The 24,894-nt window shown below is 43.3% G+C and overlaps 1 protein-coding gene across 3 annotated transcripts in view; it reads left to right on the top strand.

The window, feature by feature from the left end:
• LOC111246697 (cell adhesion molecule Dscam1-like) overlaps nucleotides 1-24,894 on the top strand; it is a 49,238-nt gene that overhangs the window by 9,410 nt on the left and 14,934 nt on the right. The window contains exons 2-10 of one of the 3 annotated variants that reach the window (XM_022796708.2): nucleotides 5,869-6,039; nucleotides 7,386-7,656; nucleotides 15,243-15,415; nucleotides 17,429-17,716; nucleotides 17,820-18,040; nucleotides 18,226-18,421; nucleotides 18,627-18,794; nucleotides 22,304-22,717; nucleotides 24,660-24,845. In XM_022796708.2, the coding sequence (XP_022652443.1) occupies nucleotides 5,967-6,039; nucleotides 7,386-7,656; nucleotides 15,243-15,415; nucleotides 17,429-17,716; nucleotides 17,820-18,040; nucleotides 18,226-18,421; nucleotides 18,627-18,794; nucleotides 22,304-22,717; nucleotides 24,660-24,845 (1,990 nt within the window). In that variant the 5' untranslated portion in view covers nucleotides 5,869-5,966. Of the gene's footprint in view, nucleotides 1-5,868; nucleotides 6,040-7,385; nucleotides 7,657-13,670; nucleotides 14,814-15,223; nucleotides 15,416-17,428; nucleotides 17,717-17,819; nucleotides 18,041-18,225; nucleotides 18,422-18,626; nucleotides 18,795-22,303; nucleotides 22,718-24,659; nucleotides 24,846-24,894 lie in introns of those variants that run through there. The other 2 variants (XM_086976597.1, XM_086976591.1) reach the window with 2 other exon arrangements.

Raw genomic sequence — 24,894 nt, 5'->3', positions numbered from 1 at the left:
TAATTGCAATAACAAATCTGATAGACTAGTCCACAGACGAATAATTTTGATCTCATCATCCCTTCACGATTAGTCTTATTCTAAATTACATCTTCTCCTACAAGTCCTTACGGTGCGAATACCCAGGAAGCTTATCTTCATAGCACCCAACAGGTAATGACACTGAACGTCTATGTCGTAGACGTAGATGGGCCTTCCACTGACAGTGTGTTGTTTCTGCGGACTACCTCGAAAACGGGACTGTAGAAGGGTTAAAGGTGGGGACGAGAAAGAGGTAACTGAGGCCCGTGCACTAAAAGGCTATTAAGTCAGAAGACCTAGTGAAGCCGCTTGTGCTACTATGCTCAAGATGGCGCTGCCACCATTCATCTTAGCATGCATACACGTGGATATAAATTAGGACAAACAAAAGCATAATTATGTTGAGCGTACCGTATATACGAGAAAAGGAACAAAAGCAACAGCAACAACAACATCCTCTACTTTAACGATAACACCAACAATCCCCCGACGCCGAGGAGAGAGCGGCCAGAAACGCTGCGGAGCAGCGCCGCGATCGTCCATACCCTCCGAATACTTCGTCATTTCGCTTCGGCGTCGTTGTAACTGCTACTGCTATTGCTCCCTCGGTTATGATCCTAGCGGTCGAGAACCCGTGCTGGAAACGCCTGCTGTAAGAGTTACTCGGCCTACCTTCGCTCTTGATCGGCCAAATAGGCTCTACGAACAGCGGCCTTTATACCTATATATATTCTTATATATTCCGACCGGTGCGAGAGTGGCAGCCGGTTCGGTTGCCCAGTCAGAGGAAACCAGTAAAGGGCAGTCTACTTACCTAGTTTTATTTGGGTGTAGTTATGGTCTGCCACACATGAAAAGCGGCAGCTGTATTAACGGCCGCGAGACGGACGGCGACGATGAGTGCCGGTGCTTCTGCTGCTGCAATTGGTGAACAACTAACTAATTGACTTTACAGTGGAGGAAATTAAATCTAAGATTAAGTTAGTTAAGAGTTGAGACGCCTTCTCTAACATCATTAAAGCTACGAGTAAGAAAGGACGACGCGTAACGAAAAAACAAGGAGAGGCTTAATCGACCACCTATCAGTTGCTTGTCTAATCAACAAATGGCAGTAACTCACACAGCTGAGCTAGACGTTTTCCGGCCAATTATGGAAGCACCGTAGAGGCGCGTCGTAGCGCGTCTATGAGATGTGATTGGGCCTACTGGGTTGGCCCAATCACATCTCGTATAGAAGAGACCAAGTTCGGTGGGTTTCGCTGCAAAAGAGTGGAGGTGCAGCTGGTAAGATGTTCTCGGATTGCGCTGGCACTGCTTTGTCCTTAATAATGCACAGATGCTGAGAATCAATACAGTGTATGTTTACGTATGTAGTAACCTCTTAGACTGTAACGTCTCACGACACTGTGGCCCCTGTAACTCCTCCCTGAGGCATGGTATGACTCTGATGATCTTAATCCTGCCTTACTGACGTTATATCATGCGTTCCTAGCATATGTAGAAGGTAACTGTGATGTTTTAATACTTTGCAATCAATAAATAGCTGCATGGTGAAATACACATGACTCCAAATGAAACGGTAACGGCAGCTTCGATAATCCATTGGACAATAAGATTAATTAAAAGGCATCGATGAGGATAAGGATGGATTTTCCGAAAAAAAAATCGATTTAATCTAGCTTGGATATAGACAGCTAAAAAATTATAAATCGGTACATATATGCTGCTTCGTGTATATTAAAGTAGATTGTGTCTGCGTCTTAGTAATGTACTAAATAACGTATCGCAATGTGTACCAAAGGCGTCAGGAATTCTATGACATACACAGGCAAGTCTTTTTACGCTATTCTTTGCGTACATTCAAATGAAAACATCTAATTTGCGCATGTTCTATCTTTCCATTCAACTGAGCCAGCTTAGGGCGACCACTTAGTCTCGTGTGACATCAGGCTCGAGCAGATATCTAACTACGTGAGAGTGAGCCAATTTGCATTTAAATGAGATGGAAATGACAGTAAAACTTAGCGGGAAGTTGACCTGTTTTCTGAGCAGATCATGTTTTTCCACATAAATGCCTGATAGTTCCATTGTCAGATAAGAAGTTATGAAGTGCGAGCTTTCTCCCCTTTACTGAGCGCTTCACGGACCGTTATCTCGTCCGCGCAGTAAAATGGTAAACACGAAAGCCGGGTTCCTTGTGAAACAAAAATTCGCTCGAAAATTAGTTTGGATTACATTGGTTCCGATTGTATCAATACGGTTTTTTTTGTCTTGAAAAAAACTGTGTACGCAAGTGTCACTCGATAAACATACTGTTTGTGGGAACCAATATGACTGTTTCACAGAGCCTCTTATTTAAAAAAAAAAATACTATTTTTATAGAAAAACGTACTAGAAGCAGGTTTAAAAGTGCTGAATATTTCGATGATTTAGACACTTTGACAATACTAAGTCTGTCGTCACGGATGACTTATCTAATAATACAATTTAACGTTTATATCTATATGGATTATCTACCCCTATGCATTGTACTAAAACATAGTGACTTAGCCTTTACTACTTACAGGTCCTAAAACAAAAAGAAAAAATTTGACATTTTACTATCATTGTCACTGAAAAAAATGATTAACTATTTTTACACAGCGTATAATATCACCAATACTTTAATGTCTATCAAAAATACCATTCCGTCCGAAGAAAAAGATTACACAGTGACATTGGATACATCCATAAGACAAGAAACTCGTCGAGTCTTCTTATTCTCCTTGACAACCATGAACGTTGGAACGCCCTTATCAGCTTCCTACCCAACTCCGTCCACCGCCGTCTTTGGGGATTGCAGAGGTCCACGTCGTCGCAGCGATCGCCTCCTCTGGGAACGGAGGAAATTTACCACTGTGTTGTAGAAAGCGTCGAGGGCTTCCGAGTAGTCGGCTAATTACAGTGAGTGTTACAACTCTGCCGAAAACCGAAACTGAAGACAAGTATTGGGCAGCGAAAATGTAAACTTCGTACACGTATATGGAAATGACAGTGGACCCCGCTCGATTCATTTAGCCACTAAAGTAAAAAGCGAGTATTCTTAATAAAACCAATAGATTATATTATTGTATTAAAAAGGCTTTGACTCGCATCCTGTTTGTCGATAATGTCGGTGATTTGTTGTAACACTACGATCGCCGATATATCCTGTAATAAGCAAAGCTTTGCAGGTATATAGTTCATCGTGTTAGTTTAATCCTATGAGCTATAAAATAGTCGAAAAACATTGGTCCGGGTGAAAACTTTATGAAGCGAGTTAGCATCGTTCTATATGAGCTCTTTGTTACTCCAGTGGGATTAACGGAACTTACAACTGCGATGTTTCTAGTACCGATGAGTTATATATTAAAGAGATGGTAAACTCAGCCTTAATTTTCAACAATGAATGAACATACATTTAAGCATATTATATATCAATTTTTCCTGTGGGATAGCAGGAAGACCACACCCTACCAGCTACGATCCATGTCACCAATGACTATGGTAATTATAAGTATTGTCATAACACTAAGTAGTAAAAAAGAGCAGCTGTGCAGTTGCTAGACGCCTCTTTGTGTTCCGTTCTTCTTTTCTCGTTCCTACACGGACTCTAGCTGCTGTTCTGGCGGACGCACAGCACCGTCGAATCTGCCAAATCCTGTTTCTTTTTCTTATTCCACTAACTTCCCTCGCACGGCTCGTGCCCCTCTGTCGATCTTTCCCTCTCGCTCGGCTGCAGTCCTGCCTCAATTTTGCTGTCCTATAGAGTTGTTGCTACTGTCCGAGACAGGGTTTCTGTAGGACTTTCCAACTCTTCTTGCCTCCGGACTCGCGGCGAGTACCGCGGCTACTGAAGGCTGTCGCTTTGGTCAAGTGCTGAACAGCGAGATGGGTGAAGGGGAAGGCATGTGTACGAGCAAAACGCGTCTCATTGCTGCGGTGGTAGCAGGGGCATCCGCTCTGCTGGAGCGGAAATATGAAGCCTCCTTCATAGTTCCCTTAATCGGACGTATATCCCAAACTAGCCCTCTATTACGTCTCTCGCGAGTCTCGCCTAGGGAATCTAAGTACCGTACTGGTTTGCCGTTAGACTCCCTCTCTATCCTTCGTTCTCGTTTGCACAGCACTTCTCGTTCTCTATCTTCATTCTGTGCTGCAGCTTCTGCCCCTGCTTCTATAGTTCGTATACCCTGTCACCGTATGCTATGTCACTCTGAGACCTTGTCACTCCAGAAAAATCTGATGCACTTTTAATGACCCCCGTTTCACACAGCCTGGCCCCTTAGTCTTTCTGCCTGTTCCACCAACATCCGCTCACAGAGACCCACATTATTCCCGATGCAGCGCATCCACCGTCGTCCTCGAACTCGATCCCATCATTCCAGCCCTGTTGGCTACGACGATTACATAAACTGTGTGCATTACGATTTGCAAACACTTCTCTAGTGGCTGTACGTTGCTGGTGTTTTCAAATATGGGACGCTGATGAAACTATCTATCAATCAAAAGGATGGAGAGGCAGGGTAGATCAAGATCGATTCCCTATGTAACACAAACGGGAAAGAAGTGGCCTTTGAAAAGACTTTCTCGTTCCTGCGCATGGGCAATACGTTGCCGAGCTGTAAGTGTGCGTGCGGCATGTGGGAGTTATCAAAACAACAGTTCTAATAAAAAAAAAAAAAAAAAAAAAGCATGAGTACAATGAAGTCGGATTATGAGGCCGCGTACGAATTATTGTGTTAACCTTCTGAGAGAACAACACGGGGACAAAAAAAAAGAAGGAACGTTAACACTCGTAATAATACGCAGGGTAACCACAGACGCGTGTACAGGACACTCGATCAAAGTGCACTCATAACCAGGGACTGGCAAATCGAACGGTTTTAGGTGTTTGATTGTTTAACAATAGTTACCCTTGCAAATTTGCAATGGGATGTCTTGTTTGGTGGCTGAGATTAAGTAGAGCATCGAACGTAACGGACCGTAACGAAAACAATCTATAACAATTTGAGCAGCTGTTATCGACTATTCAGCTATGTGTGCGTCTAGCGAATAGTAATCTTGGCTGCAATCGGAGTGTAGAGAATGAATTACTACAGGTTTAAATTTAGAGAAGAAAAAGTGTTACCATAAACTAGAAAGTTTACGTTTAGAAACAGTCCGCCATCCGGTCTATCATGAACTGTGGGCAAAAAGGGCAACAAAGAGAATGAGTCTCCAGCTTAGTACACAGCGTAACATCTCATAGTTAATATATGTAAAATTTTGTATTGTTAGCTGCCTGCAAGGTCAAGAGTTGTCTGAACATGGCCGAAACGGGTGCCTAGGGTATTTTGCTTGATTCCTATTCCACAGGCAGCTACCTCTAATTTAAATAACCTATTGGCATAATCGGAACGGTTTAATTTTTTTTGATGGTACAATTATGTGACAGAACTATTACAAGACTATTAGATATTATAGAGAAATATGAAACACTGAGTATACAAATGCATTCATAAATAAAAACGTAAATTCCGTATTGATAGATATAATAAATTGTGGATCAACATTGTGATTTAATAACAACGATTTAAACATCTTAGCCGTTAGCTTTCATTGAAATATTCGTAGAAAATATGATCCCCACAGGTACTTGAGGTTAGTAATAGCTTTCAGAATAGATAGGTCGTCATTACTGAAGCACTTGTTCACCCAACTGATAACATTTCCTATATGTGACTAGGTGCGCAGTATTTAGCTGCTACCTAAAAGTACCTACAAAGTGCCCAATTCCCCATGTATTTTCCTAATCGATGCTGTTACAAATCCCATTTTTAATTTTAGCTCTCTCGAAGGCTAACTACGAGATGCGATTTGAGAGTGACGTCAAACATGTAATTCGAGGTAACGCGGTGCTACTTCAATGTCCAGTCCCATGACATATGGGAGACTTCCTCAGTGTCACTTCGTGGCATCGAGCCGATGGCTACGTCATCACGAGAAGCACTTACGGAGGTAAGCACATATGAATGAGCAGGAATTTAATGCAATAGTAATTGTCAAATCAAAAACATATTAATCCACCTCTCTAACAGGTCTCAGTATTCAGCATTCTATGCACTGCGATGCATGAATTTACGATGCACACTCAAGCCACATTTGTACGTAATGCACAAATTTATACATGTATATATATTGTGTTGTATTATTATTATTCGAACGTCCTATTATCGCCCGTCAGTAAGCTCCATACGCGGGCACATCCGATTCGGGCTGACATCATAAAGTCTTTTTCCAACACAGGATAAAATTAAATGTTTCATCAGAAACGGATAAAGAAGCGGTAAAAGCACGTGAGGCACAAATAACGTCAGCACACATCGGAATAAGATGTGACGGCTCCCCTGGCTGTGCAAAATCCGGATCAATCCTAGGACCCTTCAGATCTGTTGTACACTCGGCGTTCATACTGCTGCCCACATGTTTACAACTACACCCATCTTCTATTGCTGCATCCGCTAGAACCACTTCTGGAATCTAGCTGTGGTTCTTCCTCTTTTTGGCGCCATCCTCCTGCAAAATGCTCCATCACTGTCAATCTCTGATACTGTCGGTCCTCAACATCACCCTGCCCGCCGCCCGCTCTCGTTATCAAACGCAGCAGGGCAGCTACACCCATATGTAGCTTATACTTTCTGCTAAAATCCTTCGAAAATGAAAGGGTTTCATATAATATTTTCATTCGCCCTTCATCGGCGGCGATGATACCAAAAGAGATTTGCTATCCGATTTGCGTAGTATTTTAGGGGACTTTATAGTGCTACTTCTTTGTAAAAAAAAGAATGCGAAAACTATATGAAACACCTGTTGATGCTATGGTATACTTTAGAGATGAAATCCTGCTGGAACAATCTATTGATCTTTTCAACGGACACTGAGATTTTCGTGGGGAAATGCATTTGCGTACTGTCGCTACTGGGTGGGGCAAAAAAACTCACCTTAAAGCAATGACCCATCTTGTCCTAAAACTTATCCTAGTGCTGTACTACACGCTCACCCTAACCCCAGTAGGCTCGACGCCTTTCTTTAGGTTTCACTCTTTGTATGCCCGAAAATGTTTTTATAGTATGACGAACATACAGGAGCTGTAGCAGACGCCAGGAAACTCAAAAGCTTGGGTTGATCGGATCGAACATCCCTCACCAGGTGTGCTTTATTTTGCAAAAAGGGATATCTTCCCTACAATATGTAAGTCTGATTGCCTTTCGATATAGCGACTTTTGCGTTACGTCCCAGCTTAGCTAATACTTTCGCTTTTGAAAGTCATCAACTCAACTGTACCTCAATTATATGTGTTTTAGATCGCTACTTGATGACATCTTCCGGCGATTTATATGTTCAGGAAAGCCAGAAGCTGGACACGGAGGACATGAGGAAGTTTAAGTGTCAAGTCGAGGATCAATTCAACAAAAGACGCTCAACAACGATCAATTTCATCAAACTTATGGTACTCGAGCCGGTTCAAAATCAGGTTCCGGTAGTATCGTACCATAGTAAGAAGGTGGTCACTGAAGTAGGAAAGCTTACTCATTTCGTCTGTTTGTCTGAGGGATTTCCTGTTCCGAGCTACCGGTACGTTGCTTGTCTATGCTTTGGCTTCTTCTTTGATTCTAACTGTGCCATGATTTAGCTAGATCTATAGTTCAGATTATTCAACTGTCGATTATGTTGCTTTTTACCATTACAATTTACTAATTCTAGACTAGTGAGAAGTAATAACGCCAACATTGCTGAAAGAAATTTCCCATATGTAATTATTTTCCTCGCGCCTGGAGATATGTATATACTTGTAAACAACGGGGCTTCACAAATTCTGCTGTTTCTGTCTAGTGTGTCTGGTGTTTCCCTTTCTGCTTCTTTACCACCTAATGAAACAGCTATGTATGTATTGACGCTGCGTTGACTGCTCGCGACTCGTTCGTTCGCCGCGTTCGTTCGACTTCGCCCTTTTCTGTTCTCTTTTCTCGTGCGTCAGAGCCGGTGAAGGCAGAAGTCGTCTTCTCAGGATAATACAGTAGCGGAGGATGGTAAAGACCGCTTATAATCCTGTCTACTTATTCCAGTCCGTCGCATTCGTCATATCATTTCCTCGTTTGCTCCATGCCACAGTGACCGCCATTGCCTCCGCAAGCACCGTATACACCGATCTGCCTTCTTACTCTTTCGACTTCGCTTTGTTGCTGGCGCTAGCGTATCCTCCCTGGCCCTTTCTTGCTTTTGTAGTTTTCTTTTGACTGAGTAAAAAGCTTTTTGGGAACGGCTGGCGGTTCTCATTATTCTTTGCTTTTCTTATGCCCTTGTCGCATTGGCTCGACTATTATTGCGCTTCAAGCCACGGCCCGGTGAACCACCGCCGTTTGTAACAGGTCAGGATGGACTTAGTTGAAGGGTACTCTTTGTGACTGTATTTTTCCCTCAAACCGCGTCATCTATTTAAACATTTCAGTTGAGAAACCACAGCGCAATACAAGTGCTCGTGTTGAGTAACTCAGCCTAGACCCAAAATCATCGGCTTCCCATCTGATTGATCGAAGCAAATTCCATCATCCCGAAAGCAGAAAGGGAGCCGAAGACGTTCCTATGGTGGTATCGTCTGCTCACCTTCTTCAATCTTATTATACGTAATTTACTACAACATGAAATTGTGATGAAAGTAGGCGGCGGGAAGCAGTGCGACGTGTTCTGTCCGCTACTTCATTGATCCACAGGTTGAGCCGTTTGAACAAATAGTAAATGAAGAGAAGGCATATTAAGCATACACTTAACACAAAGAAAGTATTATTATTCAAATAAATAGTGCTTAAATTATCGAGCGCATGTCTAAACACCGTCATATATTTATTAAAGACAACTTGGAAAACCAGATAGGAAGCTAGAGGTAGCTAAGCTTTTGTTACCTCACAATTTGCTCGTTTCATAAACTTGTCGATTTTTTTATTTGGTTACTATTATTTTTAGTTCCTATTAAAGTGCCTACTCGACCCGCTAAGTATCGTTAATAGCTGATGTCATAGCGGTTTCGGAATCCCATGTAGAAGTCCCTATTTGAAGATATATTCATTATTCGAGTGTTTGTCTTTAATTCAGTTTCGCGCGGAACACCTTGAAACGGAGCTTCATACTAAAATCCTCTTACGTATGTACAAGCTCCGCAAAACAATATTGGCAATACTACCCTGGCGGACAAATTCACGTAGTTGTTTGCCATTATACTTCTAAATCAATCCGCGGTGGTGGTGGTAATTCTTGAAATGGAACGCATCAACCCAATGTATATATCTTGCTACGTATAAAACGCTTGAAACAGTGTCTCTATGTAATACGTCAACCATGGAACTGCTATTTTTTTCCGGGTACATATAACGATGGAACAGTTATATGTACCCGGAAAAAATCTCGCTTGGACGAACCCAAGCCCTAAGCGTGGCATGAACATTTCATTAGGGCCGAATCATTTACCAACAGATTCTTGATTTGGCTGTATCGCCACTGAGCCGGGAGGCTTTCGTTTCTCGGCCGGAGCTGTCGTTCTTTGGCTTCCGGGTTTCCCCGCAAGATTAATAATTCAGCAAAGGCTACGGTCGCGTTCGCGGCAGCGCCTCTATAGACGCCAGCAGCGTTACCGCCGTTACCAGAAGCGCCTTTCAAAGTCCAACTTTCTTGCCTCTGGGCATCAAATAGGTTCAATTAACAGCCAACTTACGAACACCGTAAACTTCTGTTTTTAGCTAATATTACCTGAGAATACTAAGTTACGTAGCGAATTAGTGCCCCTGACCCCTGCTTTACCAATCTAATTACTTGTGTATCACTTACGTGTCCCGACTACTGTAGAATACTAAGAATACATCGGAGACAACCGAATATCATCGAACGGTTCGAAGGCCGTCCATTCGCTTATAACAAAATAACATGACTAATAACAGGAGATTTTTGAGCTTGATTTTTTTGAGTTTTAAAAAAAATTTCGAGCGACACACATGTTTGATTCATGCAGAAAAGGTGACCCTTCCAGCACAGCAGATTCTTTGCTTCGTTTAAAAGATGGTGACTGAAAAAGCCAAAACTCTCGGTTGGGGGTCGCATAGTTAACTGCATCGTTAACATTATACGAATTTTATTTCACTACGTTATTATTATTTGCATTTTTGTTACACAGATCGAAATGGCTAAGATAATTTAGAACAAATTGTTATAAGGATCTTCTGACTCACAAACCATCTCAAATAAAACAGCGTCTGAAATCTTTGGGAATGAACGTGACAACCCAGTACGTTAGTACGGCATTAGTAGAAGCCTAGGTATTGCTGGACCCTTTTTGGCAGCAATAGTGGACCTCCTGGCCTGAGCAGGACAAAGCAAGGGGACTCAGTAGAAGATACGAATGCCCGTGACTTTTCCCATATCAATACTGCTCAAACATGCCACCACTCTATTATAATATATTTCAACTGCTTCAACTGCTGGAAGCGTAAAAAGTAATAAGCTCTGGGGAAGACAATTCGGAATAATTTATGTTCTACTCGGATTTTTCTGCTGGCCGTCTTCTTCATTGTCGTCCATCCTTGTCTTTTCTCGCCTACCCCACACTACTAGTCTAGCGCCCCTTTAAACAGCTCCTTGCACTTTTCTGGTAAGAGCTCTCCAATCTGTATTTTAGCATTTTAAATGTGCAGTCTAGACAATTCTAGTCTGAATTAGGCGTTGGCTGCCTGCTGCTTAGGCCCATACGTCATTCCGCACGTCCCCAGGATAATTGTGTGTCCACGATGCGCCGATTATCCTTTCCCATTTTTCCGCTTTACAACCGGCGGTTCATTGAGTTGCGTGTTCCATGGGGGTTGTGACTCTGAGAAGGACGATGTGGAAAGAAGGGGGCGCAACGTAAACCCACGCAGGGACAAGGACTCAGACGAAAAGAACAGAATGAGGCGAAAGAAAACGGGAGAGAGTCATAAGGAAAGGCTTGTTTTATTACAAGTAATACACTTCCCATTTCGTTGGCTGAAACGTTGGGAACTAAAGGCATCGACGGGTAACGCACGGATAGCCGGTATCCTTATATATTCTCCGTTTTTTGAAGGCCGTGCTGCTTATAGTTGCTCGCTTACTAAACAGCCTGCTGCTCCTCAAACGAATATCGGAATCTGAATAAGTGGGGTTTTCGAGATCCCTCTTCCCTGAGCTGCTTGCTGTTACAGTGGATTCGGCTGTTAACACAACCAACGAATACGATATAAAGGCTGACGCCATAGTCTTCAAAGCGAAGCTCGGAAACGACTCCAAGGGCCCTTTGAGTAACTGGAGAAACTCTACTATATCAGTGAGTAAGGTTGTACGCCGGCATTGACCCAAACGGTGACTACTCCTTTCAACAGTTAAAATAAAGAGAGGATGAGGGAGGGAAAGGGATCGCACAATAAAGCAAATCCTAATACTAATGCGTAATGAAAACGATCAATACAAGTAATTAAGGCACGGGGTTACTTTAGCATTTGTGTTTATTGTGCAAAATATTAGGAACCTTTATAGAGACAAGTAAAATTGGGACCATGTGAGAATACGTGCTTGTTTAGATGAAAGATCACTATTGTGTCCGTTAGACCTTTACTAGTCCTCATTGCGATGCTAATCCGAACTAGAAATTGGTGATATTAAGGAGTAAAAGGAACTCATTGTTTTTAGTTATTGTCGGCTCGGAAGACGTTTATCAATGCACCCTACATTGATCCTCTGATAAATCTTCAAGCAAGCGTAAATCGGCCCACTTTTCAATTGCATCCTATCGCCGAGTTGAGCTAGCTTTAATCGCTATTACGCATAAATTTACAAATAGGTGTTCACAGTTAAAGTTACAAGACAGCGCATGCGCAAAAATGGAATAATAGATTTGCTACGACATCAGGTAAGTTATTATTCCAGTCCAGGTATTAAATATGCCAAATAATAATACTGCCTTACTTGAATTTTAATAGTAAGACATACCTATATAATCAAATCATGAACGTAATTAATTCCTTTTTTTCGCCACCGAATTTGATTAGAGCCATATTAGAGTGATTCAGTTGTCGTTTATATGCACCTGTTGCGGAACAGCGGCCTAATATGTCACATACCTCAGAAATGATGTCCTAGAGCATGAACAGATCTCGTATCGTATATACACCCATGCCATATATTGTATTTTGAAAGATTTTTCTTACATATATTCGCTCGCGGAAAATGATTCCACCCCGAGTAAAGGACAAAAATCTAGCCCATTTTGCATGAAAGCTCGATCATTTCATAAATAATGCATCTATCATCGTATTACTTGCATCGTCTCATCTAATACTCTTGTCATGGAAGTCAAAGTTAACTTGTTGCGTGCTAAACTGAGATGAACCTATCTTCCTAGTCCACATAATTAACCTACTACTCCGTAAGTTCAGTCAACTAGGCAAAGCTTAGTCGTTATTTCCCGCCATTCTTTCTTTGTCCTCTGTCCTCTCTATACGATCACTGCAGTTCTCCAGCTGGCTGGGGTATAGCCTTCAAGCAGCTTCAGGCAGTCATAGAGACACTAATATGTTAGTTTATTCGGAGTCATGGATCAGGAACAGCTCAGTATGTCTGTTGCATATCACCGATTCATTATCCGTTGCCGTTTGCCGCTGTCCTAGAGCACGGTCTTTCCACTGTCTTCTGTCTGTATCTGGTTCTCTTTTGTTGTCCGTCGAAAACGTCGTCGATGCCTATGTGTATCTGCAGACCAATTCTCGTCTCCAGGCTCCGTCTGCGTATCACCAGGTGTCATTCTTGACGCCCTTCGAGTCTGTCTCTGCCCAGATGTGGCACTGCTTCGGTGTAATTACATCTTCCTTGGAAAACGCACGGAGCCCTTCAGATCTGTCTCATACTCATACGCTACACAGAGGGGGGGGGGAGGGGGTATCAGCAAGCAGACAATAAACTGAGCGATTCACAATTCAACCGGCAGGTCTCATTCGGTCGATTCGACGTGCGTGTGCTCTAACGGTTTCAGTCAGCAGCTTCGACGGCTTAGAGAGATGCCAGAGGCGCAAGACAAGAGATGAGCGTGAAAGGGCTATGGGACGGCAAAATTCCAGGGAGCATCCTTTCTTATCCTTTCATTATCCTTTTTTGCTTGCTTCGGTTCCTTTTTGAGATGTTCTGTGCAGGGTGCCTTGGGTATAAAATAGTCACATCGCAATACATAAAAGCAGTCAGCTCGTTTTTTGCGCGTCTATGCAAAACGTTCGCACAAATTATGACGGGTGTATCATTATTGTACGCATTACCACTACAGCTGTTTGCATGTGCAGTTATGAAGAGTTAGAATTGAGCTAGAAATGAAGCACAGTTATTTTGTTTGTCTGTAATAGAAATACCTATTTCAAAATGTAGGTAATCGTCGGAAGCTTATTTTTGCGAATTATCTATAAATGTCCATATGACGAGAGTCATGCACACTCATCTTATGCGGTATGTGAGTTACAACGTGAAGGTATCCATTGAGCCAGCACCAGTGCTACCGTCCAAAATCTTATAACTTCACTGATGGCTGACATGCGCTTCGTTCACAGAACCGACCTCCTTCCGCTGGCAACGGAATCTTGAGGAAAAACCGACGCCGCGAAAAAGGAAGCCTTTTTAAACGCTGATTACTCTGCGCCCACTAAGGACTGCGAATAGCTTACTCTGAGCGTGATGCCGCAGTCGTAGTGGCAGCAGCAGAAGAGTAACGTCTTCTTTTGCTACGAGAAAAAGCTCCTCTGCGCTGATGCTTAACGTAAAAGACGAAGTGCTCCCACATGTTAGCTCGACCGAGTGGAAAGCCAAGCAACCTAAAGTCGTGTGGGGTATGGATGGACCGGAAAACTCCAGCAGAGGACGGCCGGTGGGAGGGAGGAGAGGGCATAAGAATGTAGGGCCAAGAGACACGGAGTTGGGCGAAATTTGGATAAAATAGGAAATAGGCCGTGATGCTAAACACGAAGTTGGCTTTATTGAACTTGTCAGAAAGATTCCCCAATGGGCGTGCTGCCTGCGGTGCCGTCCAAGAGTAACAAACGCGCTTTAAGCAGCCCTAGCCCCAGTAGCAACCGAAGAGGGCCACAAAGTAGCGTGAGCGATGTGAGTGACAGTGAAGCAATAAGCAAGCGAAGTGCCTGCGTTACCAAATGTCACGGCGTACCATTTCAGAGTGCATTTGGCCTGCTGTGGCCTTGCTCCGGCTAGGCCGTAACTTGTTCAAACGCGTTTGTGGGTTACAGAGCGACCACTTCCGGAGCGTTTCTATGCAGACGTACAGCATCCGGGCGCGTTAGCGTACTGTCAACACAGAATTTTTGTGTACGCTTCACCGCGCTGGTTCCTTCGTTCGTTCTTACTTGCTCGCCAGGCTACGGGCCGTCAACCCACATTCTCCGTTTGGTCGCATTAATATCGTTGGACAAACAGCGCAAATAGGAAACTCCCTTCGCGACTCATCCAAAGATCGATTTGTACATGCATAAATGAAAAGGAATCGTAATATGCATTAACACATACGGAAAAAGGAGGCCTTTTCGGATTCGCGTTGATGTAGGCTGTTGGCTTACTAAACGCGAACCGGTAGAATGAAGGTGTAGCAGGACGTATGCTTCATTCAATATCTATGTCCGGTTTGTGTGTGAAACAGATTGTCGTGAGTGTCAAAAGTTCGACGACGAAGTCACCCTGTATCGGTATCTTTTGCAGCTTTAACACTAAACCTACTCTTATGGATCAATGTGACCGTTTGCAAAATCTTTCTTTTATTAATTGTATTATGTATTGAAGCGTTATCGGAAATCTCAATAACTTTTTTTAAATATTGCTTGTTTTGACCGGGAACGGTAAGAATAGGCATAAAAGAAATATCTATAAGTCTACTGATAATATGAAACGTCATTTTGTCCTGCAAATGTAAAGGCTATCTGCAAGTATATTGAAAAATGGTATCCAGGCGTGATCTGTAGTAGTTTGTAGGCCTTGACCAACTGTAAAAGGGGGACGGGTCGCCACATTTGGGTTGACCGATTGAACTTTATTCAAATGCTTCACGCTATATTTTCTCCATTTAGTTAATGCCGACTATTGTCACTGGATATGGTAGTTAACTCGTTTACTTAAAGGTGGTACCGAAAAAAGGAGGAAAAATTATTACCGATCACATCTGCAACAATCGAGCAGTTGCATGGCGTTCTTCAGTTTAACGCACCCGAAGTACTTGACACCGGAAATTACGTCTGCATGGTGTTTAATGAAGTCGGAGAGACCCAAGTGACTATGAAGCTTATTGTTAGAGGTAAGTATTCCAACGTGCTTGTTGCCAAAATATATCTATACGTTCTCAAACAAAAATAACGTTGCGTATGGAAGTATGGAAGCAAAAGCTTAGTAATTCCAAACTCAAACATAATTTTCCCGAAAAACGTGAGCGATGTGAGTGACAGTGAAGCAATAAGCGGGCGAAGTGCCTGCGTTACCAAGTGTCACGGCGTACCATTCAATTATCAATTATCTTACTTGACATCTCCTAATTATAATTTGAATCAGTGACATAAAACGCTAGTTACTAATTAGAAGAAACATTTTGTTGATACCGAACTATTCGAGCGTGCGAGCACAGGATCATGTACGAAGCCCGATATTTTCACCACTTGTTGCTAACGCTATCTCGTCCCAAAGTTCTGTCTGTAGCGGTTGAAAGAAGTGTTTAGATAAATTGGTTTTTGCTGCTCATGGTGACAGGTGCTGTTCATCTTAATCGTCCACTCGTAAGCAGGCCTTAGCATAAACAGTATACTGCCATCGCAGTCGAAGCACAACTACAGCTGGCGGCAATTTGAGAAATATACGCCATACACGTTACTTGAACTAAGTTACTTTAGGGACGAAACTGTTGCATAACTTTTCAATATAAGAAAATATGAAAGAAAACGCATAGATTTTCAGCAATAAAGCTTGTCGACGTATTCTGTACAACGTATTTACGTGGCAAAGCTATTTTTTGTCATACTGAACTGCAGAACACCAATATGTTCGTACGTGTTACATAGAGTTCCATTAAAAACTAAGTGATTTTCTCTGGTTAATTCGTGCAGTAAACATTGGAATAATATTAAACGAAAGAATTGTATTTTTAGGTTAGGATTAGTACACGAAGGCGGCATCACCTGAGTAAAACTTCTCCTCATTTTTATGGGAATGGAACTATTGATAACGGATTATCGTAGGACACTTGGAATCAAATAGACATCAGTAGTCTAACGTATGACCTATACAGGCGGAAATACAAAGAGTGCGTGCCCGCAATTTTAGAGGGCACGCGCCTGCGGGCAGAAATGAACGTCAGACACGCAGTTCTTTCTGAAGTCCATTGCGAACTGCATGGACTCCGGAAAGCATTGTGTTGCCCTTTGCGTGTACACGGATCGGACGCGGCTCAAAGCCCCATGTAGCGTAATATTTCACTTATCTTTACAGGGTCTTTGTGCATATGTTGAGATGCGTCTACATAAGAGTTTAAAGTTCTCCCGACGGCTCTTTTTGATACTTCCGACCTATCTTTGGGATAGCGTATTCCAATGTCGTTGCGGACCTATGCTTTCCTCTGACTTGAAGATCTGAACACTTTACGAAGTGATATTTTACATTTTTTGAAAGTTGCGGCTCTTAAAATATCAACATAGTCGGCCTATTTAATCGATAATGCGAAAGGCTAACATCTGCGCGACTAAGATATTTAAACGACTTACCTTTTTCTAACCGAGGTCTGCTCTGAAGCTTGGAAAAGAAATTAAGTCAGCCATATAGCTTCATGAACGCGTCCGTGCAGATGGAACCGAATAGATGTATAACGGCGACCTACTTAGCGAGTAGGTAGACGAAGTACTGATTGAGGACCTTTTGCAATTGTTTCAAAAGAGCAATTTGTTGAGTTAATTTAGAGTGAAAGCGACATCTGTCCTTTTCAACACAATGAGGTCATGATTATACGGTGGCTTCAGTTCATGAATAGCATAACTTAAGAAAAAAACACTGTTGGAAGAGAATTAATGTCTCAATTTCCTCACAACATTTTAGTAATAATGACATTAAGAAATATAGCACTACTATTTACCACAAGGTACCCGCCTCTGAGGGGTGTGCTTATGTTACTAGATAGGAACTGGTTATAATGCAAAGCAGTGCTTTTTGCCTACGGCGAGATCCTTGCATCTATATAAACTTAAGAGCTAAAGACAGAAATAGAATAAACAAAATTATTCACATAGCTAACACTGCCGTTTTCGCTTTTGTGGTCGTCATCCACCAGGCAACCAGCTGCTTACGATTTCCCCGAGCTTCCTGCGCATCGAGAGCGGACACACCGCCTCGTTCTACTGCAACGTTACGGCCATGTTTAATCCAATGGACACGGACGACTTTGGAGTTGAGTGGAGGTTTAATGGACGAAGAATTACTTCGTCAGGGCGTATTAAAGAGGCAACCCGCTACTCACTGCAGATTAATGGAGTCACCCGCCTCGACCAAGGCATGTACCAGTGCCTCGTCAACGAGAAAAGTGGCTGGCTTCAGGCCACTGCTGAGCTTCATATTGGGGGTAAGCTATCTTTCTTAACATCATACAAGTATCTAATTAGTATACAATGTTTTCCGTAGTGCCAAAATTTTCACACCTTTGTTCCTTTTGTAATTTTTTCTAGAGCAAGCGCCCTCGTTGACGTCCGTGTTCCGCGAGCAAACGATTCGGCCGGGGAATTTTATCTCCCTTAAATGCGTGACGTCTGGAGACCCGTTACCAACAATCAGCTGGAGATTGGACGGTTTTTGGAAGCTTGAAAATGGACCTAGGATGCGCATTCGAAGTTTTGAGACCCAGATACCAGGGGAGCTGGTTAGCTTTTTGAACGTCTCACTTGTAGAGGTAAGTGAGAAGGTATGGTGGCAGGCTAGAATTAGTTTTCTGAGCATGAAGCTCGGTTGTTGTACGCTTGACCTGTAAAGTCGTAACGCTTCATTCCAAAAAACGACTAAATGGATAATAAAAGAAGAGTGACTTCAATAGAATTTTATTCTAATGACTGTACTATGATCTATGTTTCCTATTAGGTACGGGACTCCGGAGCTTACGAATGCATTGCCAGCAACTACGTAGGAAGTACAAGCCACAGCGCACGACTCAATGTCTACGGCTCGTTATTCACGCGCCAAACCCTGACCAACATGACCGCTCTAGTCGGAAGCACGTTCGAGCTTCAGTGTCCTTTTGGGGGCTACCCCTTCGATTCTGTCAGCTGGTCATTAGGTGAGCTTACGATTGACGTTCCCTGAGGACTTGTCTAGCTGCAATTAAATCTATTAACAGTACTAAGCTTTTCCTCTGACGATGTCCATCGTCGACCGAAAAACATGCGAAGCTAAATGAATGAAAAGTTGTCTAATGAAATGGTAGACAACTTTTCCATAGGTTGCTCGAAAACATATATTCAATGCTTGAATGTGTTTTGCAGAAGGTAATCGCTTGCCGGTTAGCCAGCGGCAGGTAGTACACATTCAGAATGGGACTCTCCATATTCATGGGGTGGATAGGAACGCCGACCAGGGAAGGTATCAGTGCACCGTACAAAGTGGCGACAAAAACCATCAGGTCCGCCATATTATCACGGTCACGGTAAAATGTAAGTTGTATATATGAGCTATGAATAGGTATTCATTGGAAGAATCTATCACGACGAAATAAAGCAATGCTTTGTATCGTAACTCGAAACTATGATACAAGAACACTTCGTAAACGCGTAAATGATATGGAAGAATAGAGGTACACGGGTTACGCGATAAAGAAAACAGTTTATGGCTTCACACGTTGCCTGGATATGGATGAGCATGGCCGGTAATAGTCATGTGTAGCTAAACAACCTCTCCAGCAGAAAAAAGGTTTTCGTACGGGCACGAGACAATTGTGAGCACGTGAAAAAAATGCCCTCTATGAATGGACATTTCGCGTAGCAAAGTAATGAAATTTACAAGTTGGCTGGTTTTTCTTTTGCCCGTTTTATCTAGCGACGTACAGAACGTTGACTTCATTCCCTTCTCTTTTTGTAACGACGACACAGTTTCGACTACTTACTTCGTTTCAGTCGGGGCTGTTGGCCCTTCCCTTCGCTGGTTTCTTTCATTTTCTCATAAGTGTATTCTGTCCCTACGTTCCTGGTTTCTCGGCGCCGTGGTTCCTTGATATGCTGCAGAAGACGTTCGCTGTGTCTCGTTGTCCACGAACCAGGGCCCCGTTACATTCACTACTCTTGGTCGGCTTTTTCACCCTCTGCTCAGCGTCGTTGTAACCACTCGTTCATTGCCGTCACTATCGCCGTAGACAGCAGTTGCATCCGTGTTAGTTGTCCTTTTGTTCGGCGATGTCGTTCACCAGCTGCTTCTGCTGAGACCACCGTTACTACTACCACCGCTTCTACTGCTGCTGCTGCGACTGGTAAAATGAACTAACGCTTTTACGAGTTTTAGTTAAAATGCCTCTTGTCCTGTCTTCGGTCGTTTTATTACAGCTGCAGCTTTTTCTGCTGCTGCTGCTGCTGCCGTTGCAGTTAGTCTTGACTGCTTTTTCTGGCGGTGTATCCTACTCGACAGCGCATTGCAGCTAACTTTCTCTCTTTTGCTTTTTTTTTCGTGTTCTCGTCTGCACTTGATGCTTGGCTTACGGCTTTTACTTTGGGTTAGCCATGACAGACCGCACTGTTCTCATTGTATTTCCATGTCCTGTTTGCGTTCTCTGTCTCCTCGTTGTTCTTGTGCTGGTGCCCCGTATTCGGCTGTTCCTCTAGCCTCACTTTTGACCCTTTTTCCGTGGCCTTGCCGCTTACGGCCTGTGTACTCGGTTTGTCAGATCTAAGAGTTTAATTCTAACACTGCTATGTAGCGATAGTTCAGGCGACTCTAGGTCGTGGATGGGCGCTTGGATACTTGCGCGAGTGGTCTTTCTCACCGCTGTCGCCCGTGTCGCCACCGTCAACAATACTTCAATAGTCAGAAACGCTCTTGGATGAGATCGTCAAGGCTGAACTAGGACCTAGATGGCAGAAGGTGTATGCAAAGGAGAAGGAGAAAAAAAGGCTGTGATGGGAAAGACGAAAACGATAGCAGACGATGAGAGTATGAGTCACTCGACAGACGGCTTCTTGTTTTTGCCCCACAGCTTCGCACGACTTTCTCTTCTACTCTGACCCCGTTTATTTCTACACTTCTCATGATACGCAAACAGTCTCCCAGAGTACTACTAAATGCCAAAGGCCCCCCAAGAACTTCCAACGCCAGAAGTAGCCGGCGTGACATCATTTTCAAGGCGTTGGCCAAGCGAAGGGCTGTCGATTGACAGGCAGGCATTCCTTTTCAGACGGTAATGAACAGTTCGTCGTATTTGTATATCCGAGGGGTGTTTAACTGCCGCCTCTTTCATACCTTTCTAAATCCATAAGCGTTACGATCTTCCCGTCATTCACTAAACGGCAACTTTGAAGTCTTGACCTGAGTAAGTTTTCGGTAAAACATCAGCGCGCGCGTTGTGGCAGCAATGGTTATCACGGCATCCTAGTTACTCCTTGTTACCTGTGGGCGCTTTTTTGCCAATTAGCCAGTTGGCATAGCATACTAGACAAAAACTTGCTTTGAAAAGTCACTGCCGCTGTATTGACTTGGCTTACTGCCGAATGCTTTTGGATTACAATCCGTCCACCTCTACCCTTCGGCCCACAGCTTTTCGTTGACTTTTTATAGCTTTAACGATGCTGCTTTTCTGCCCGGCCAAGTGGTTTTTTTTTTGAGGAGTATTTTACTGAAGCGACAAACAGGCCTTGCTTGTCCCGTCTCCTAGATCAGGCAGAAGCTCTGGATTCGTTTAGTAAGAGAACCAACCATTCACATCCCCACGGACTCGTTCGCATCCTATTTAAAGAGAATGAACGATCCAGCCAACGAGCGAGCGACCGACCGACCGGCCGGCCAGCCGACTAGTCGGCGGGCACAACCGGAAAGTAAATGTCAAATGTTGAAAATTTAATTTAAGTCCGCCATTTTGGCCTCCAAGGCAGGATACTGCGGCGTGGTACTCTGTGTAGTCAGAGCGATGGTGGCAGCAACGATATCCCCAAATTGCAAATAATATCTAAACGTAAATGGAGTCAAGAAGCGAAATGGGCTATACGCCAAGAATGGCTACCGCCACGCTGAGCATCGAACAGCTGTATTTAGTCATAACGCCGTTCCTTAGTGCCGTTCAAGCTACTGACGACGCCGACTAGAAGTGAGGTTTTATCAGGTCGGAACAACTAGCAAAAAGAGAGACATAAGCTGAAAACGAAAGAAGATGGTCTGAAGGGAGCCCGATCTACCGGTTGGACAATAGTAGGGGCGTCAGGAAGCTTAAAGGTCATTCATTTAGTTAAACTTTCGTCGTTTTCCTCTCTGTCCGTGTGTTATATATATCCCCCCAGGGATTCAAAGACGTTCTTCAGAAACGCCACTGTACCACACAATTAAGCTAGTTTGATCGAGTCCAGTGAACGGGAAAAGGCTGCCCGCTATGAGATACAAGCTTTTCCTTCTTCTATTTATATGCACATCAAGTTTTATGTTTCTAATGAACTACCTTTGGAGCTACTCCTTTAGCTTATCGTGCCAATACCGTACTCTTTCCACTCTCAAAGCCACACTTAGAGTCCTAGCGTCGTAGCTAAGATGCATCAGCGTATGCATGTAGGACACAGAATGTAGCCCACCGGAGCGTGGGTCCCAACTAGAACTACAACTTGTCAACGTACGAATCCATCTGCGCGTTGGACGGGTACGAAAGTCTGAGTCAGATCGGATCACTGGGCAGTTACTCCGGGAATGAAGATTCAGCTGTAATTGAGTAACAGGTTAATTGAACATACCAAAATAACGCTGTTTTAGGGTATAATTCAGATTATCAGAACCCGAATATAAAATTATTGAAACATATGTAATATTAAATCATTGAAAAGCCTTGAGCAGTTGTTTGGTATGGTCGAAGATAGTTCAGCCATATATATATATATACATGGCTGAACTATCTTATATGGCAGCCATATATATATATATATATATATATATGAACAACCCATATATAAGTCTACCTCTGTTTGCTTCTTAAATTCAGCCGGTCCCCAGATTACGCCGTTCAATTTCCTGCCCAACCTCCAGGAAGGTATGCGGGCGGGCATTTCATGTTTGGTGCATTCTGGCGATCCCCCCGTTGACATCACGTGGTACAAGGACGGACAGTTGATCCCGCAGCACGACACGCCGGAGATGGCCTTCTTGGGATCCGATGACGGCTTCCTGTCAACACTCACTCTTAAGAAACTCACTTCAAAACACAATGGCAACTACACATGCCGAGCCACGAATGACTATGCTTACGCGGAGCACAGTACGCAGTTAGTCGTCAAGGTGGTGCCCAAATGGCGCGTTGAACCCAGAGACACGATCGCTATCACTGGAAGAAGCGTCTCAATCGATTGTCAGGCGACAGGCGTACCTCAGCCGCACATCCGCTGGAAAAGCGCTTCAGGTAGGCGAAGAAGAACGAGACAGGCGATTCTCTTTTAGAACATTTTGCAATTGATGCGTAACGCGCACTTGTGTTCTCAATAAGCTAATAACAAAAGGATACTTCGATATGCGTGGTCAGAAAATATCAGTCTCAGCTTAAAGTGTAAAAGTAAATTGTAGTATAAAACTGATAGGAAAACACTATGGATAAGGTACGATACGAGGCTTAAGTATGATATTTTATATCGCGAATGATCTCTATGTAATTTAGTAACATTGTCAGCTGGATGACTTCACTTAAGAGGCGAAGTAATGAAGAGTTGTATAAAAATTAATTTTGTAAGCAAGCCAAGTAAGCTACTTAGAGGAATCACTATGTTCATTGCAATGTTACTACTGGCTGTTAACCGACGCAGATATCTATATAGGTTATATGACGAGTTCAAACCAACCAGTTGGGAAACTGTTCTTTATTATTGCTGCCCAAATTATCTGCCCAACTTCTAGTACCCTCAATGCTATCCAGCACCTCGAGTGCAAGTAGCACCCGGACGAACTACTCTATAATCTATTTGCAATGATCCCATTTAAGAAATGGCAAATCTTTTCGAAGTCTTGTCTTTCTCTCGATGTTTTTTTCTATTCTTCTCTCCTCCGTTCTCCAAAAACGCCTGAAGGCAGAACTTTCGTCTGTGTCGTCCATTCCTATATGTTAGACACTTCAGACACGTGCACACAATAGGCACCAAACAAGACTTGCTCAAACAAGAGTTCCTGTCTTTGACGAGTTCCTGCCGCCACCGCCTGCCGGTAACTGTCTAACAGACTCCATCTAACCCAGCGTTATATAGTAAACAGTCCGCGTGTAACATTCGTGTATGTGCGTGTGACGGAAAGCTGGCGGAAAATGCGGGTGTACGAACGTGGTAAAACTGAACGAGTGTCTTTAAAATGCGCACTTTCTATAACTTAGGAGAGATTTTTCACTCTGAAATAATCCAGATCTGACGTTAGAGCTGGGAGTGCGTTGGCTTCAGTGTTACTGGCCCTCGCCGACCCAGCCGTATATTATTATTCCAAGCGTCGGGAACACACAGAGATTATTTGGAGGCCTAGTGTTTGTTCCTAGAAGCTTGGCCCTCCGGAGGCATAGTCCTACATGGAAATGGTGGCAGTAGCTTTACTGTGTAGTTGGTGTAAAGGTAGGCAACCGATCTGGGAGGACACCGACAGCGAGCACTAGCCAGGAACATAGCCATGCTGGAGACGCAGCAGCCAGCAGCGATAGCGAGGATGTGCGGCTCATGGAGGGTGGACGGTGTATCATGTTGTGGCTGGCTAGACCATCGTATTCGAGTAGACATCTGTCCAGAAAATAAATCCAATTACATTCATTCGAAACAACAGCCTTTCAGGTAGCAAAGAGAAGACGATACGCCAAAGAACAATTTAGAAAAATCGCGTCGCCTCGCTCTCCACAAGCCTTCCAAAATTAATTCAGTAGTGATAAAAACATATCAGAGGACTGATATTACTGAAGCTGCCAGTGTTGTTGGCAACAATGTATGCTACACTGTGGCTGAAATGATGTTTTCGTTACTATATCTCAATGATCATTATGAGTTGATAGCTTAGCACATAACGCCAGTTTCTACTTATGTCGAAGCTCGAATAGTCTCGGCGCTGGGCGGCATCACACGCCCATGTATTAGAACCCATGATAGTTACTTGAATTGCAATTCTGCCTAAACTGTGTGTCAGATTCAGCTTGTTTATGACGTTGATCAATAGGTTTGTACGTACTGAAACCTTTATGCATCTCTTATATATAAAAGCACTAATAAACATACGACTGCTTTAGGCTTACTTACTTTTCCGCTAGACGGAGATCGAACATAGGCAAACATGGAGGCTTCGAGAATTATCAACTAACGTTTATCTATTCAACTTTGACATTTCAGAACCTAAATCAGATACTTCGACGGCCCAGTACAGAACAATTATCAGTAACTCCCACATCCACATTCTCATGAATGGAACGCTAACCATCCGCTCGGTAGAAGCCCGCGATGCGGGGCTTTATCTCTGTGAAGCGAACAACGGAGTCGGCTCGGGTGTTAGCAGAGTGATTAAGCTCTCCGTGAAAAGTAAGTAGCCATGATTTATTTATGGCTGCACTCGAAATATAGAGGGCGC

The sequence above is a fragment of the Varroa destructor genome, unplaced genomic scaffold (assembly GCF_002443255.2).
Source record: "Varroa destructor unplaced genomic scaffold, Vdes_3.0 BEIS01000001.1, whole genome shotgun sequence".
Lineage (NCBI taxonomy): Eukaryota > Metazoa > Arthropoda > Arachnida > Mesostigmata > Varroidae > Varroa > Varroa destructor.
This window is presented reverse-complemented; position numbering and strand designations above follow the sequence as displayed.